Source organism: Filicampus tigris, chromosome 8 (genome assembly GCF_054856515.1).
Source record: "Filicampus tigris isolate MCC_2025a chromosome 8, RoL_Ftig_1.0, whole genome shotgun sequence".
NCBI classification, from domain to species: domain Eukaryota; kingdom Metazoa; phylum Chordata; class Actinopteri; order Syngnathiformes; family Syngnathidae; genus Filicampus; species Filicampus tigris.
In genome coordinates this window covers 10377819-10394178 of record NC_141224.1, presented here as the reverse complement: position 1 = coordinate 10394178, position 16360 = coordinate 10377819, and the positions used below count along the sequence as shown (strand labels likewise).

Here is a 16360-nt window from a genome sequence, read left to right as displayed (position 1 = left end):
TTTTTAATTTTTTTGCTCAATTGTCTAATAGGTTCATTTCTTTCTTGGTTGGTACTTTCACTGGTATCATGCAATTGGCAGACACTTTATTCATTCCGTCAGAATAATTACATCAAAGACCTCTGTAACAACCCCTACTTCAAACTTAACAACATTTGTTTTAAACTACTGTTTTTCTGAAATGTCACACCTTGATGACTTCCACTTGCTCCTCTGTAGATTTCACTGGTTCGGGTGGCAGAAGCGCCCTCTCGTTTGAAGGCTGTACCAGCGCAAACGCACGTCCAACAGGCTGGAGAAAAGATAACAGAGCATTTAGAACATTGCATAAGCATGATGGGTGTGATTCCAAATATTCACAGATGTGAATGAATTAGATACTGATGAGATCACCCGGGAGGAGCTGCGGCCTGTTTGGGATCGATATTGCAAAACAACACTTGGAGCAAAACTAAACTATTAAATCGGAAACAAAGTTGAGTCACGAGCAAGGCACATTTCTTCATGCTCCCATTGGAAACACCTCGGCATAGGGAGGGGCACACACTGGAAGAGGCGGGAAGAGATTATGCAACAATTTGGCGCAACTTTGGCACTTTTCTTGGTTGAACGACGGATTTCTCAAGAAGTCCAGAGGACTGAACATATGGGAACCTCCCTTGATGGGAAGCAGCTGTCTCTCTTTACACACACACAAAGACTTGACAATCATGGAAATGTGAAAGTTTTATTAACATCTAATATTTTGCAGGAACCATACATTTGCCATCCGCACCATAAATGACTATAGAACAATTTAGGAACTTATAAACGAAAGTATGTCATTGAATTAATGTAAGGAAATCCTACATAATCCTTCGGACATGATCTGGTAGGATTTGTCAAGTACTGTATCTTGTGTTTAATGGGATTTTCCATGTTATAAAATTATATATATTTAAAAACCTTCCGAATGTGCAATACGGATCAGATAATACCTTGATGAAACCTGCTTTGACAGGCTTTATACCCAAAGCATGTATACTGTACATACCAAATGTAATTCAAAAGGAATAACATTTGACCCAAATGTGATTTCATTTTAGAGCATCGTTATTGTTGGGGTACGCTCAGGTAATTACAGAATAATATTGCTAACGTACATAGATATAGAATAATATATGTCTAAAATAAATGTTAAAAAAAAATGCAAAGCAAAAAAGGTCGACAAAAATGAATAAGTAAAACAAACACAAATATAATATTACAAAGTAAAGCATAAAATGTACAAAAGACAAAATACAAAATAAAGTTATTAAAATTGTAAAAAATCTACTAAAAAATTCATGCAAAGCCAAATAAGAGCCAAACTCTTATCGGTTGTTGAAATACAGAAAAAAAATAAAATAAAATTGGAATACAGTAATTAAATGTAAAGTATCACGCAAACACAAAGAAATTATTTTAAAAATATGAATTATTCAAATGTACAATAAAACTATAAAACTATTGAAATAAATAATGTAAAGAAAAAGAAAAAAAAGAAAAATTGTGATCAAAATTACTACATTAAAAAGTAAATGTTCAAGTTCAATGTACAAAATAATTCAAATAAGTAAGGAAATAAATATAATAAATAAACACACCTTTTGAAAAATCAAACATTAAAAACAAATACATTAATCATCCTGTCAATGTGTGGAATATGACTCAAATCTAAAGAGATCATCCTTGGAAAATATTCACTCAAGACACTATAGGGTTGAGTTATCAAAAAGTACACACAAACATTCAATGAAAACATGTGCTCCTGAGTTGACACATACCGGTACATACCGTGTGTATGGAATTCTAAATATCATCTACACTTCAGTGGCCTAAGAAGACATCCAAGAATCTTACCTTATCTCTGCGCTGCTGCCCTGAGCTGCGAGCCGCTTGATTGTGGTCGTGCAGCGTGAGTCGCAGCCGCCTGCACCCCTCCTGGAAAAAAGCAACAGGAGAACCCACAAAGAGACCGTTATATGATTGGGAGTCCGATTGGCCACGATTTCCAAAAAGAAGAGGAGAAACTGAGTCACTAAATGCACGAGTCGAGGGAGGGAGGGGTTTAGCGGAGAAGAGGCGGGGTTGCAAACGTCAGAAGGGGAAGTAAAAGTATCACACGGTTTGCTTTCAATTAAGTGCGATGGACGTCACAGGGATAGGTGCGGATTTCTGGGAATGTGGAAAGAAAGATTCCATGTCAGGTGGTTTCCGTGGCAACCTAGCCTAACACTAGCCATAAAAGTGGCTTTACTACATAATGCAGACACAGATGCACCATAACACAAAACTCTTTTTCTTTCAGTTCTCTGGAGGGAAGTCACTTCAGCAGGAAAAGCCTCTGCCGGGAAGTGAAAGGGCGTGTGTGTGTGTGTGTGTGTCCCAGTGCAGGGAACCCCCCTAATTGATGTGTGTGTCTGTGTGCGTGTGTGCCGCGGATGCGAGGGAGGAGGTCAGCGACATTACATAACGCATTCCAAACAACAACTCTTCTTCTGGTGACTTGACTCGGAGCCAAATAGGAGACACACAACAGGCAAAGACAAAAATGCCTGCAATGCTTTGACTGTAAACACGCACAGTCAATAAAAGTTTCATAAGTGACTTTATGTCAAATCATTAAGTGATGTATTAAAAAGAAAAGTTAATATGTAATGAGGCGGGTTCTGGTCAACAGGTGTGGTATTTGATGTGTGTTACGGGTGACGCTTGCCGTGAATGTGGGTGTGACTTGACGTGGCGGTTCCCACCATTCCTCTCGTTCAACTGTATTGTACGTTAACGTGCACGCCGTCAAGCTCTTTATTTGGCGGAACAATCTAATTGTGGGTTTTTACATTTCCGGCTCAAAGGAGCTCATGTCAATTTCAGCCAAGTTGCAAAGGCTTCTTTTACTTTAAAGCGACATTATGTAAAAATCGGACCCTCAATGAACAAGGAAACAATCATCTAGTTTCATTATATTGATTCTTCTGCTGCTGTCACCATGGTAACCTCAGCCAACCCGCTTTGTTGGTATTTGGCAGTGTTTCTCAAACGTTTACTGACAAAGGACAAAAAAAATTCCCAAAACAATAGAACAACTTCTCTTCTACTACAACAATGTCCTCTGACATTCCCAAAGCACGCATGGTTTATTGAAGGCTCTAAGTGGTTCATAGGTGGAATGTGCGTACAGATGACTGTTTGTCTCTACTGCATATGCGCTGCGATTATCCAAGGTCGAGAAATGAGCTGGGATAGGCTACAGCTAACCTGACACCCTTTTGAGGACAAGTGCTTTTGAAAATGGATGGATAAATTGCTTTCTTTGTGTGTATGCCCTTGCGCAAGCATGTCAGCGATGATAAGCCAAAAAGCAAAAAGGTCAGGATGACGAGAGCTAAAACAGGGCAGGGCGTAAATCCAGGACAGAGCAAACATTAGCATCCAGTTGGGTCCCTGTCAAAAATGTTTTTTGGTAAATGTCTTGCCTAACTTTTAAGTAGGATGCATTTCAGTTGGATCGTTTTAAAATGAACTTTTTTTTTTTTAATTTCCCGATATTTAGGAAATATTAATGGCTATACTGTTGCAGGATTAAATGTTGCACATTTAGGCCTACTATTCTACTGTATTTCATGTTTGCCGTTATAGTGGTACTTGACGTGAAAAGTTTTAGTACCGCTGTTGGGTATAGATGAATGGGACCCTACCATTTATATTTCAGGGCGGGGTCGATCGTTCCATTATGACTGAAAAGACAAAAAGGGAAACTAAACTCCCCTATCCTCATTCTTATTCTGAGTGCCTACAAAAATAAATGAGCTCTCCATCAAAATGAATTCCAAAGCACTATTGCTCTTGTGCTTGGTGGAGAAGAAAAAAAAAAAAACAGTGGTCAGCAAAAACAGAACATGAACAATACAGGAGCAGTTAGAATAACAAATAGTGTGTGTGGTGGGCCTCCTACAGTATGAAAAACAGAAGTCTAAAAATTCCCTCTTTTGTTTGCCATGACCTGCTCACATTACATCTGAACGCTCTGATTTTGGTTGTAGTGGTTGGAGGGAGGGGTTCAATTTAGGGGGAGAGTGGGAAACAGTAGGACAATTGTTGGGGAAGGTATTACACAAGCAGAGAGCTAAGCTATTTGCACATGAACATAAATGCCACAGCTGTAACACTATACAGCCCCCGTTGGACAAAAGGAGCAATGGAACAAACCCGAGTGGAAAAAAAAAAAAAAAAAAAAAAAAACCCCACACGCATAAATACACAAGGTGAGCCAGTGTAAACGCTGACTCCATAACAGGGCCGAAATGTGAGCCCGACTTTGCGCACACCCCAACAAAGGGCACAAAAGATGGTGGGCTGGCTGGCTGGAGGCTTTAAAAGGCTACGGAGACACTTTGTACTCTGCTTTGGCATCGGGAGGAGGCTTAGGCTGAATTATGTGAGCACGGAGAAAGAAAGCCCGAAAAGCACCTGCTGCGTTCCACGCATGGCAGTGCTTCTTCTTGTGCGCATGCATGCGTGCGGACGCGTACTAAATCACTCGCTCGGCCCTCCCCGCGTCTCCCCTTTCTTACCTGCAGCGCAGATGGCATCAATCTCGACCCCGCGAGGCTGACACGTTTGCACTTTTACGACCAATAGGAAACTTTTTTTTGTGCTTCGCCCAAGTTGAATGTCCACGCTATTGATCTTGAAGGAAATGGTGGCAGGAAATGAGGTTACCACTAACAGGATTGAAGTGTAATTATAAAACAAAGTGCGAGAGTGCAAACTACTCAGTCACTGCTGATATTGCTGAATAGATTCCCAACTGCATATCTACTGTATAGAATTGTTGACCCATGTAGCCGTCATCAAAACACGTCTTTTTGTTCACATCTGCATATATAGTATGCTTTTCAATACACTGCAGGTAGAATTTCCAGTGTTTATTTCATTCTCAATCCACTTATAAAGAGTCTGTTTGTTGGTATCTGTAGGTTTTTTTTAATGTTTTTTTTAAATACAATGTTGCTCAAGAGTCTTGCTGCAGTTCAAATTCACTGTTCTCTGTACAGTGGATTACCAATTTATGTGCAGTTTGTTATCCACGTCTACATGTATAGTATTCAATGATGCCGTTTTCACATACATTTTGTCATGATTTCTTTCTCCTCTGCTTACATACAGACTATTATCGTGTGTGAATTTTTTGCTATACAGTGGGCCCCCACTATTCGCGGGGATATGGGATTTGGCCAGTCTGTGAATCGCAAAAATCCACATATTATTGATGGCCATTGAAATACATCGGGGGGATAAATAATTTAACCCCGCCCAAAATAATCTGGACAAAAAAAACGGATAAATATTCAATATGCGGGGTAAGATTTCTAAATCAAACTAAATAAGTACATGAAAAAATATAAACAAAATAAAATGAAAAAAAAAAATGGATGAAAAAATGGGAATATGCAAATTTGCATTAAAAGGCCTTTTCACTCTGCAGTTAGCAATGCGCAGCACACAACTGATGATCCCATTCCTTGTTTATGTGCTCCGTGGCCTCGAGGACAGAACGCCGCGTTGGGTCACCGCCCAAGATGGGCGTGTGCCTTATCGCGACATATGACGAATGAAAACTGTTCAATTGGAGAGCAGCGTCGCAGTGACGTCAAAAGACACATTCAATCTAAGAAGGGCTGGCCGAGTGATTTCAGAGTGCCACTTGTAACAATAATAGACCACCCAGAAAGAAAAGCTGCCCTGTTACTTCCTAATAGGCTGTTACACAAACACCTCCAAATATGATTCAAGTTTGCACCGGGGTGCTGTTGACCTTGCGTGCTGCCTCGCGGGGCACGCCGAGAAAACCAAGCGCAGTGTGAAAAGGCCTCTACGCTTGTGTGCTGCTTGTGCTCATTTAAAAAATGGAATTCCCCTCCTCCCCACCTACCAAGGCTTATTTTATGTTATTGGCTTTTAATTGAGTCCTTTACACAGTTTTAATGGCAACGGCACACCTAGACAGGTTCCCAACACTGACAGTGTCCAAAGTGTATTTTCTAAAAAGTTTACTTTCAGATGTCGGACAAAAACTTGAAGGACAAAGCATTCTCATACCTGGCGAGATTGAAGCGATTTTTTTTGTATTTTTTTTTTAGGGCTGTCAAAGTTAAAGCATTAACTATGGAGATTAATTTAAATTTCATAACGCACTAAAAAAAATTAACTCAGTTAACTCAGTTGTATGTACTTCCTGTGGCAGCTGAAATCTGCTCACTTTGCAACCAAACTTAGAGGAAGGTCATTGGCGCAAAGACGGACTTTTACATAGTTTTACCTTAAAAAGTTGCTCGATGGCTCATTGGAGAAATCCCAAATAATTTGCTCACTATGCAAATCCAATTTCTAATACCATATTAGTTGTACATCTTTGGTGTATCGTTCAACAGTTGTATTTCACAGAAAAAACAATCTTATTCAAGGATCAAAGAAAGCTATTAGAACAGTCTTTGAATAGAGATATACTTCACAAAAAAATTCACATTCATTCCAAGATTTTACTCAAATAAATATCTGCTCCAAGCTGTGTAAAAAATTGCAGTCGAAAAATACGATTAATCACGATCAATTATGGAAAATTTTGCGATTAATTAGTTAAAAAATTGTAATCGCTTGACAGCACAATTTTTTTTTTTTAATATGATGCCACCACAGAAGATTAGCAATGACGGCAAAATGGCAAAAAAAAATCCTGGCTGCTCCATAAGGTAAAAATGATGGGTCACAGCCTCACATTGAGCGCTCTAATATTTTGGAGACCTTATGGCGCTTACACGAAACAGACAACAGTTTAGACCGCACCTCATCCAGTACATGAGCCTGAAATTTTAAATAATGGAAACAAATGGATGACTAGGTGGTGGTTGTTCCTCATTCATTTGGTGTTTTCCACCGTGTGTCATTGTGTTTCGCAGTGTGCACATAGCACGCATACGGATGTCACTCCTCATTTCTGATTTCACATCACCCTGAGTGAAATGCAAAAGTCACATAAAATCTAATCATGTGTGTGTTGATGCCCTTCGAACGCTGACTTTTACACAACACGGTAAAAGAATAGGGCCAGATGCACAGACAGTCGTCAGAATGGAAAAGTATACACAATGATCGAGATGGATGCGTGACAACATGATGTGAGACGTGGGCTGATAAGGTGAAAGTGTGGCTTTGCAAGCTTGTAAAGCACAGCGTCACGGTCAATTATTGAACCATCGGGAGCGATAAGGGCCACCTAGGTGACGCGCACGGATGCTCGTTTTCCAGCACGCCCTCTACGTGTCTGAGTGGGTGCGCGCCGTCTAAGCTCGTTAAACAGACGCCGCACGCACAGGTGCTGATGTCATTGCTTGCCAATTGTAAATGCCTCACAAGCTGTTTGATCTAATTCTTAACTCACAAATGACAGGGGAGAGTTGCGGTTTAACAAGAAAAACCTGCAAAAATCATAGCATGCATATGATGTAATGTAAACCCATGTTTGATCCAGATCTGATTCACATTCAGACTGCATTTTGGGAAATACGATTTACCGTGTTTGGATACTTTGCGGTGTTTATTGTAATCTGCGGGATATCTGAATCAGGATTAATTTGGACCTTCTTTATATTGCCCGAATATAAATGCGACAGATTGCAACTTGATAGGATGCGATTTGTGATACAAAGTAAACATCGGAATGTGGAGCACGAGAGTTTCTGCGATCAATTTGTAATGAGTGTAATCTGGATAGGATCCAAATTTGAAATTTGGTGTCACGATTACGGCTTTGTGGTGTCGTGTTCACACAGAAAACTTGGTTCAAATTGAATTTTGCTCCAAATTTGTGTTAAAAAAATCTAATTTATAAAATTTCTGTAATTTTAGGTGTGGATTCACATCAAAATTGTAAAGGAACATGCTCCTATTATTTTCTTTAACAGTATTTTGAAACAAAAAAAATTATACAACTATATATACAGTATATTAAGGTGATCAACAATAAAACAGTACACAATATAGATGAATTAGTGAATTACAATTTATCAAAATATATTTTTTAATTTCATATAATTTTACAGGTAGGTGCATACATACTTTTACTTACGTATTTTAGCATTTCAGGGGGATTTTGGAATTACTTTTAGATCATTTTAACAGTTTTGTGCGCGTATGTACAGTATACACAAGGATAATTACAACTCGTTTGATTGATCATACATTCCAAACATAAGATACAAATGAAACAAATGAATTCAAAAAAAGACATCTAGATCAATAATCAAGTAAATGTAAGCACACAGCAAGTTGAGGTGCAGAAAGATAACATTTAACTCTCTTGGTGACAACACAAAAACTTACCTGGTCATATTGTTGTTTTCTGATGTCCTCCACTGTGCACAAACTTCTGGTCCCGCCATTCATCATCATCATAATGTCTCTCATGTAATAATGATAATAATATTAATAAATAGACAATAGGCAATAAATAATAAATAAAGAGTCAAGGTAGGAGCGAGTTCCTGCAGTGGCTGCTGTCTGTCCCGGTAGTGCAGTGCAGGTCTGAACACTTCCCACCGGCTTCACTTGATTTTTTTTTTTTTTTTTTTTTTTTGGTCTGTCCTGACACAAGTCTCTGTGCGTCACTGCTGGGATACGCCCACTTAAACCCAGATGACCAAATAAGGAGATGAGGAGGCTGGAAGAGGAATGGACAGACAGACAGGAGAAGAGAAACTGGTCCATTGCAAAGTAACATATTAGGACATCATGGAATGTACTCTTCTTAGTTGTATGTTTTTTTTTTTTTTTTTGGCACAACTTTATATTTACATTAATTTGTATTGAGGTATAATAGGCAGGCTTTACTGATTTGATTAGTTATATACTTGTAAAAGATAACTTTTTAATATCATTTTCTGTTCAAATAATTAAAAAAATATATATTGTCATATTTCTACTATTTTTTATTTAGTTTTTTATAGTTTTAATATTATATCCCTAAATTATTTTTACTTTAGTCAAGGCACAACTGTATTATAACTTTGTACCATTTTCACATCTTCATATAGTCACATTTTAAAATGTCATTTATATTAGACTTTGTTGAAATGATAGAACAAAATAGGACATAAACAAAATGTTTGATGCATCTTTTGCAATGGCTGCCATGATACGGTGCATGTGTCATGGCAATGGCATCTCCTATCGAAAGACTACACAGTGTTCCAAGTTGGCACTTGCATAAAGCAAATTAAGCACATCCTGCTTGTGTTTGCTGATAAGTCACAGAGCACCTGGCTCATGTTGAACTGTGTGACCCAAGGACTGCACAATGCGGCATAAAATACAGCACCTGGGCAAAAGTCTCGTCTGGTTCTCTGATTGGCAAGCTCTTTGTCCTCGAGGCGTTTCATTTGGATGACTTGAATTAAAAAAATAAACACAGTCTAATCTAGTTAAATTTGAAACCACAAGAGAATAAACGGAACATAACCGATCAAGCAGTCTTGGGAATTCTTTTAAATGGAAACGTGAATCCGGGGTGGAAGACCAAGACAACAGAACAAACCGGAAGCAGCTTTGTTCTGTTGCTGTTGATCTGATGCCAAGTGATCCAGATGGACACGGACTCCCAATGGGATAAAGATCTTAATGGAATTAGCGGTGGACAAAGAAGGAATGACGCTAAATGAAACTGCAACAACGACAGCTGCGCAGACGAAACCTCACGAAACACCCAGAAAATGATGCAAACGGGAGTCGTATATTTTCAAAGACAAGTGACATTATCTCACTAGGAGTGTTTCATGTGAAAGTTATGCAAGCTGAGAGCGGACTGAGATAATTAGCCAAATGAATGACATCATAGGGCAGACGGTTGCAGGCAGCACATAGTTACCAGAAACGTCTGCTTTGTATTCGTGCATCCACACCGAAGTGACTCATTTGAATACCGCCCGACCTATAACAAAACAAAAACATAGTCGAGAAAGAGGAACACACGGAGCAGCTGATGTGCTGGAAGATGGCCAAGTGTGAAGACGAGTGACTCACCGATTACGATGAAAACCTTGGCATCGTCTACTGGGCAGTGGGCACTGTGTCAGCGAAAAGTGTCAATATTCTTAGTGGACATAATAAAGAGCAGAGCCCCACACATTGGTGGTTCCGCATTCGCAAGGACATCGGCCAAACTATCCGTAACCGCCAGTACGTGTTGTGACTGCGTGCTTCCAATGGTTTGGGGTCGGTAAACAGCCGCTAACCGCTACATGTGTCCGCCGGCATATGAAACAAGAGATTTTCCCACCAGCACAGGCTGGCCCAGGAGCATCGGCACCATCCACGTCACGTGTGCGCTTTGCTGGGCAGTCCAGCGAGTTTCAAAGCAAACACGGTGAAGCAGAATTTAGCTGTTACGCTGCACACAAAAAGAATAAGCTGACGTTAGTGAAGTCAGCCCCACGTGTAAATGCTTTTAAATCCAGTTTAAAATCGATGCTCTTTTCCCGTACCGATGATGAAGGTCTTTCAAAGCATTTGTAAAATCATGTTCTTGCGTTGTATTTTCTATGCTGCAAGTAATTTTAGTAAGCTACTTTGCTTTCTTTACTTTGCTTTTAAATGTCTCTATTTTGTTTGTAAATACTTTTCAATGTTTTACTTTTAATAGTGAAGCACACAGCAACCTTGTGTATGAAATGCGCTATGTAAATAAAGCTTCCTTGCCTTTGCTGTAAGCCGTTTACGCTAGTGTATTTTCAAGTGTATGTTTGAAGATGTTGATCGTGTTTAAAATGTTAGTCAAGTGTTTGAGGTTCATAGTGGAATATTTCATTTGTATAGAAAACTTTAAATCACTTTTAGGGGTGCGCCATGTTGAATGGGGATTTCTTTAGGTATAACCTTTTATTAAAATTCAATAATCGGTAATTATTTATATGGTACCTTTTATACCTAAAAACACAATTCTTCACAAGACAGAAAATAATAACAAAAATAAACAAATAAATACTCTACACTACTACATGTACTTTTTGAATAAGATAATGAGATAATCTATACAAACAAGAACAATTATAATGTGTACAGTAAATAAAAGATACGAGACAAAATTAAGGCAATTCATCCTCATCTTTTTACTTAATAATTTTTTTTTTTTTTTTGAAGTAGATGAATTCACCAGATAAGGTCTATTGAAAAACGCATGCGCGCTGCTAAAAATAACACTGATGTGAACAGCCATGTGGAAAACCACACATCAGGAGGCACAAGCAAACAATTAGACACACCTCTCAACAACAAACAAAAGTGGAATAACACATTGGACACGCTCCCAAAACACAGTATGGCGGCGTGCTGCGCGTTTGGCACTGTAGCTTACATTGGGATGTGATGGAAACTCCATCACCGCCCTCAGAAGGAATGTCCACTTATGATTTTTAGCACACCAGCGTAACAGGTACTGTGCGGGTTTGGCCAAACTAGACGGGTGGTGTAGTATCACCGACAGTTGACAGTGAAAGTGTGACGTCGATGTCAACACTTTTGAAAGTCAAGCTGGCAAGTGATGCTTTTCTGGGGCGTGACGTTTTGTATTTAAGCTTAGTTGAGAGGGGAAAAAAATTGGAGGTTTATTTATTTTTTATTTATTTATTATTATTATTTATTTTTTTTTACATAGAGGGCTGAAGTTTTTCTTTTTAACCAGTACAAGCCGAAAGTGACCATCTGTTAAGTGTTATTTCAAAAAATGATCTGTATTTTAGTTCAAAATTTTGGGGTTTTATATTTCAAAGAGATATACAGATACCGTTTCGCATTTATGTTTCCGTTTTATTTCATTTGATTTTTTTTTTTTACATTTTTTAGAGGTTATTTTAATTGATATCTGTATTCTTGCCAAGTCAGAACATTTAGAGTCAACACATCCGGAACATCAAGGAGCAACTGGCTCCCTGCAGGATGCTGCCTTTCATGTCTGTTTAAAACATAGGGAGGAAGAAAAGAGAGAGAAAAAAAAAAAAATCAAAATCAAACATTTGAGGTTAGGAATTGTTTTGGCGTGGAATCAATGATTTTATTGTGTTTTTTCTGGCTAGTGTCAAAGAAGCAGGATCATTGATTGTGTTATTATCAATCTCAACCTGTTTCCTTGCAGTTTTCGGTGTGCATTTGTTAATTCAGGTGGGAACGTTGTAGGCCAGTAAAAAAAAAAGCATGGAAAGTATCGGTATTAACAACAAAGCACAGCTGGATGAGAATCATGTGGATGAACACGTCTCCTAAAAGGCGACAGCAGGCCGAGGTGATTGTTTTTTTTTGTTTCGTTTTTGGAGGGGGGTTTCGGAATGTGTTTACCAATCATGATAAACGGAAACAATCCTGCATCAAGAGATAAGTGAAAGCAATAACAGGACAATATAGTGGAACCTCCAACGTGGAACGCCCTGCGTGGGGGCCAAAATGCTTGAAATGGAAGGTGCCAGCGTGTGCAAAGAGGAAACACATTCTCCCACATGCGTTTTGGAGATATTTTGTCACGGTTCAGTGAAATGAAGCTTATTAGCAAACGAAAACAATCCCAACAGTGAAGCTTGGCAGTAGCAAAACCTTCTGGCTCCTACTAGAAAGCAACGAATAGCTACTTGAACAGCTGAACTTTAATTGGGGGAATCAGAGGCACTTTGAATGAGGGCAGGTTTGTGCTGACTCCCAATTTTTTGTGCAACCACACTCAAAGATTTCATTAATTGTATTTTTCCGAGTTAAAATTAGCAGTTTTTAAATGATTATGTTCATCTCATTTTTTTTTTTTTTTTTTTTTTTTACAACTCAAAGATATGAGGCTTGGTTAATCATCGATGAGGTCAACTATAAATCCATTATAAACCTTGTCATTTGACACCTGTTGAACCAATGAGGAGGAGGAGAACTATATGCATCAGAGTTTATAATCGAGCGTGCGGTGGAACATGTGACTCAAAAGGTTTACAAGATGGAAGAAATATTCTGGACATGAATAAAAAGACACACTCGGCAACAAGCCGCCTTGCCACATCGCAGCTTGGTGATGAGGCAACTCGAACGTGATCGACTGTCAACACCGGGTGACATTTGATAGCTCGGCCTGCGGCAACCTCAGACCTGAATAACAAACATGCCCTGCAATAACACTGTTGTCAACACTTGATCTAGTACAACTTGTCCAGTACGACAATGGTGCCCAGCCAGCGGGCCGCGTGAGCCATTAGAGTTACCAGGCCCTGCAGAGAGACCGGATTTTTGTCCTTGGAGTAAACTGCCACACCAAAACATCTTTATTGACTATACAGAAAAAATAATATTTTAACTTTCTTAACTGTCAAACAGGAATTCGAAAGGCTCACCCTTTGCTGGTGTGTTATGTGTAGCCGAGATGCATCACTTCAACATACTCTTTTGGACACCAATTTCTGTATTATTATGGAAGGTGATGTGCGGTTGCCATGGTAAAGGCTATTTCTATTTCATCCCTACTGACCGCCAGGGGGCGGTGCTTAAAGCACTGAATGCAGGGAACATTCAGTGCTTTAAGCACCGCCCCCTAGAACCGTAGTTACTGACGTAACTTTCGTTTTATTGGCATTGTGCATTACGGGTTTTGTTATTTTTTATTGGTTTAGTGATGTAATCTTAGAGGTTTATATATTCAATTTACATTTTAATGCTTTATTCAGGTTGAGCATACAAGTACTTTGTTGGCTGTGTTTCCTATTCCAGAATGTTATTGGGAGAAATTTTGTGGGGGTTCATTCCAGAAATTCTGCAACTTCCTGCCTCATCTTTTTAACTTTTTTTTTGGTGGGGGGGAATTTTTTGCACATTGTGAGTGAGCACTTCCTTAAAAGCTTACACATCCCTCATGTAGGAGTAAGTTCTGCAAGTCGATGTGTAATTCCGTCAAATAACCGCCGATATGCAAAAAATGTCCCGAAATACACACAGACGATGCAATTACATCTGAAAAAATGCAAAACAATTTTTTGTGAATGAAGATTTTTTTTTTTTTTTTACTAAAGGCAATACAAAAAAGATCAAGGTTGTGAAATATTTGTCCGAACAGCATTGTGATACAATTAGAACCCCGGTAATCAAAATACAAACCTATTAATATCCCACTTGACTTTGACACCCAAAATAAACAATACATTGCAGCAAATGTCCTTCCGTGCTAATTTGTCCAAACTGCATACAAAATTAAGACTTAAAAACAAAAACTAGGCAAGTTAAATACAAACATTGTACTGATCATTGTCTCAGTTTTAAGGCATCGAGAATTCTGTGACTTTACGTAAAAGGAATGCATAGAAAAAGTGCAGCGCTGGCTGTTATTTTGCATTAAAATGAGGACAACTACAGAAAGAAAAAAAAAGAAATTGTGGAGCAGCAACAGCGCTCACGCTTCATTTTCAGTCTAATTCTGTACCAAATATTGCTCGCATACGCACGTACGCTGTGAAGGAAGTCACCTTGTACACGGGAAGTCTGGCTTCCTTCAATTCACGCTCACCCCACGAACCTTAGTAACACTCCTTCCTGGTCTGTAGCGCAAACGTCGTACCATTATTGCCTCCGCCAACTCGTCTAAAAGGTGTGCCACGATGCTTTCAACAGGAGCTGGTCTGGAGGTTGCCCTCGGTGAGGATGGACGCGATAGTGGACGATTCGTAGATGCTGTCGTCATCGTCTGAGCTGAGAGCCGACGAATCCAAAGCGGAGCGCATGGTGGCCGTGGTTTTCCGCCTGCAACATACAAAAAGTCATTTTGGTTCTATTTTGACGATTTCTACAGCCGCCTCCTGCATCATTTCTCTACTTTGTACTCAAGTGTAGAGCGTCACAGTGAAAAATTTGAAGCTAAAGTTTCTTCTTTCTTTCTTTTTCATTTCAATTGGCTATACATGGGATTTGGTTTTATTTTTTGGAGCATGTGTGCAACATGCGCCGCTTATGTGCGAATGAGAAAAAAATATTTTATGAAGTCCTTTTTTTTTTTGTTAAAGCGCAACCGTATATGAATGAAGTTGAGTAGAATAGTGCATGGAATGCTACCGTCACGAGTGAAAATTCGTTTATTCACGCAAGAAGCCACTCAGTAGCAATGCAGAGGCTCCGCCCCTAGTAATCATGGTACAAAAAGCCAAACTCGCCATGAACCAAGCAGTAGTTAGGGCGGGGCTTACAGTCGCTCACCTGCATGAGAGATGGCCGGCACCGATCGACGGTCTGATTTCAGCGAGAAAAAAAACAACGTTGAGTAAAGTGTTCTGTATTTATGATCCCTGACAAAAGCATGTGACCGACATGTCGAGGGCAACATTTAAAGTTTGAAAAGTAATAAAATGCCTCCTCTGTAAAAGTTTGGTAAAGGCTGTTTCCGAGTTGACTCAAGATAGTGATGAATGGTGGTTAGCACGTCTGCCGCGCCGTTCCTGTGTGGCGTCTGAAAGCTGACCCACCTGCGTGGCGAGCTTTTCTCCAAGTACTTTCCACATTCCAAAAACATGCATGTTGGACTCACCGAAGACTGTAGTCTAAATGATCTATAATTGTAGAATGTGCATGCATAATGGTTCTTTGTCTTTCTGTGCCCTGCAACTAATTGGCTGAAGCAGTCCGGGGAGTAACTTGCCTCTTGCCAAAAGTCACCTTGGAAAGGCTCCAGCTCCCCGTGACCTTAAAATGGTACACCAAATGGATGCCTCGAATGTTCTTGAGTTGTTTTGCTTGTTGAGCTTCCACTTTCTACTTTAATCTGAGAGTAAACAGGGCTCCCTCCGGTGGCCATGGCAAGTCACTACAGTCAGGCATGTGGCCCCTGAGGCCTTCTGAGTAACGTATTGGCACGTGCGGAAACATCCCACGTGCATTGCGAAGTACTTCACACACCGAAAATGTCTTCCAGGTGTGTGAGGAGTGTGTGCCACAATAAAGACATTGGAACGTCGGGCGTCATTCACATGTGGTTTCACTTCTCATGACGCAAAAGGTGCCGTTTAACACACCCCTGCTATTTACGGTCTGTTGAGGTAAGTGAAAAAGTAAGTGGTATTTCAAAACAAAATGAAGGTAGGGCTTACTTGAGTTCCGTTTCCAAAGCGGTGACCCGCGCCTGCAAGGCTTCTTTCAGCTCCGTCTGCTCCTCCATGTCTCTCTGAGCCTTCCTCCTCAGCGTGTCTATCCTCTCCAACTCCGTCTCGCCCTCGTCCACCTGCCTCTTCAGAGCCTTGACTTTGAGAGAAAGCTGCAAGGCAACAGAAGCGGGTGGGGGGAG

At 39.8% G+C, this 16360-nt stretch overlaps 2 protein-coding genes across 13 annotated transcripts in view; both read right to left on the bottom strand.

Moving 5' to 3' along the window:
* Window positions 1-8617, bottom strand: part of tuft1a (tuftelin 1a) — a 35854-nt gene extending 27237 nt beyond the window's left edge. Inside the window, exons 1-3 of the mRNA XM_086039121.1 lie at window positions 8404-8617; window positions 1882-1962; window positions 191-292 (exon numbers count right to left, since the gene is read on the bottom strand). Of these exons, the coding sequence (XP_085895247.1) occupies window positions 191-292; window positions 1882-1962; window positions 8404-8487 (267 nt within the window). The 5' untranslated portion in view covers window positions 8488-8617. The remainder of the gene's footprint in view (window positions 1-190; window positions 293-1881; window positions 1963-8403) is intronic.
* A 5091-nt stretch (window positions 8618-13708) lies between these two features.
* The window catches only part of cgna (cingulin a), a 45112-nt gene continuing 42460 nt past the window's right edge, over window positions 13709-16360 (bottom strand). For 11 of the 12 annotated variants that reach the window (XM_086038379.1, XM_086038383.1, XM_086038376.1 and 8 more), the window contains 2 exons: window positions 16167-16330; window positions 13709-14829 (listed from right to left, as the gene is read on the bottom strand). In XM_086038379.1, the coding sequence (XP_085894505.1) occupies window positions 14694-14829; window positions 16167-16330 (300 nt within the window). In that variant the 3' untranslated portion in view covers window positions 13709-14693. The remainder of the gene's footprint in view (window positions 14830-16166; window positions 16331-16360) is intronic. The other variant, XM_086038387.1, reaches the window with a different exon arrangement.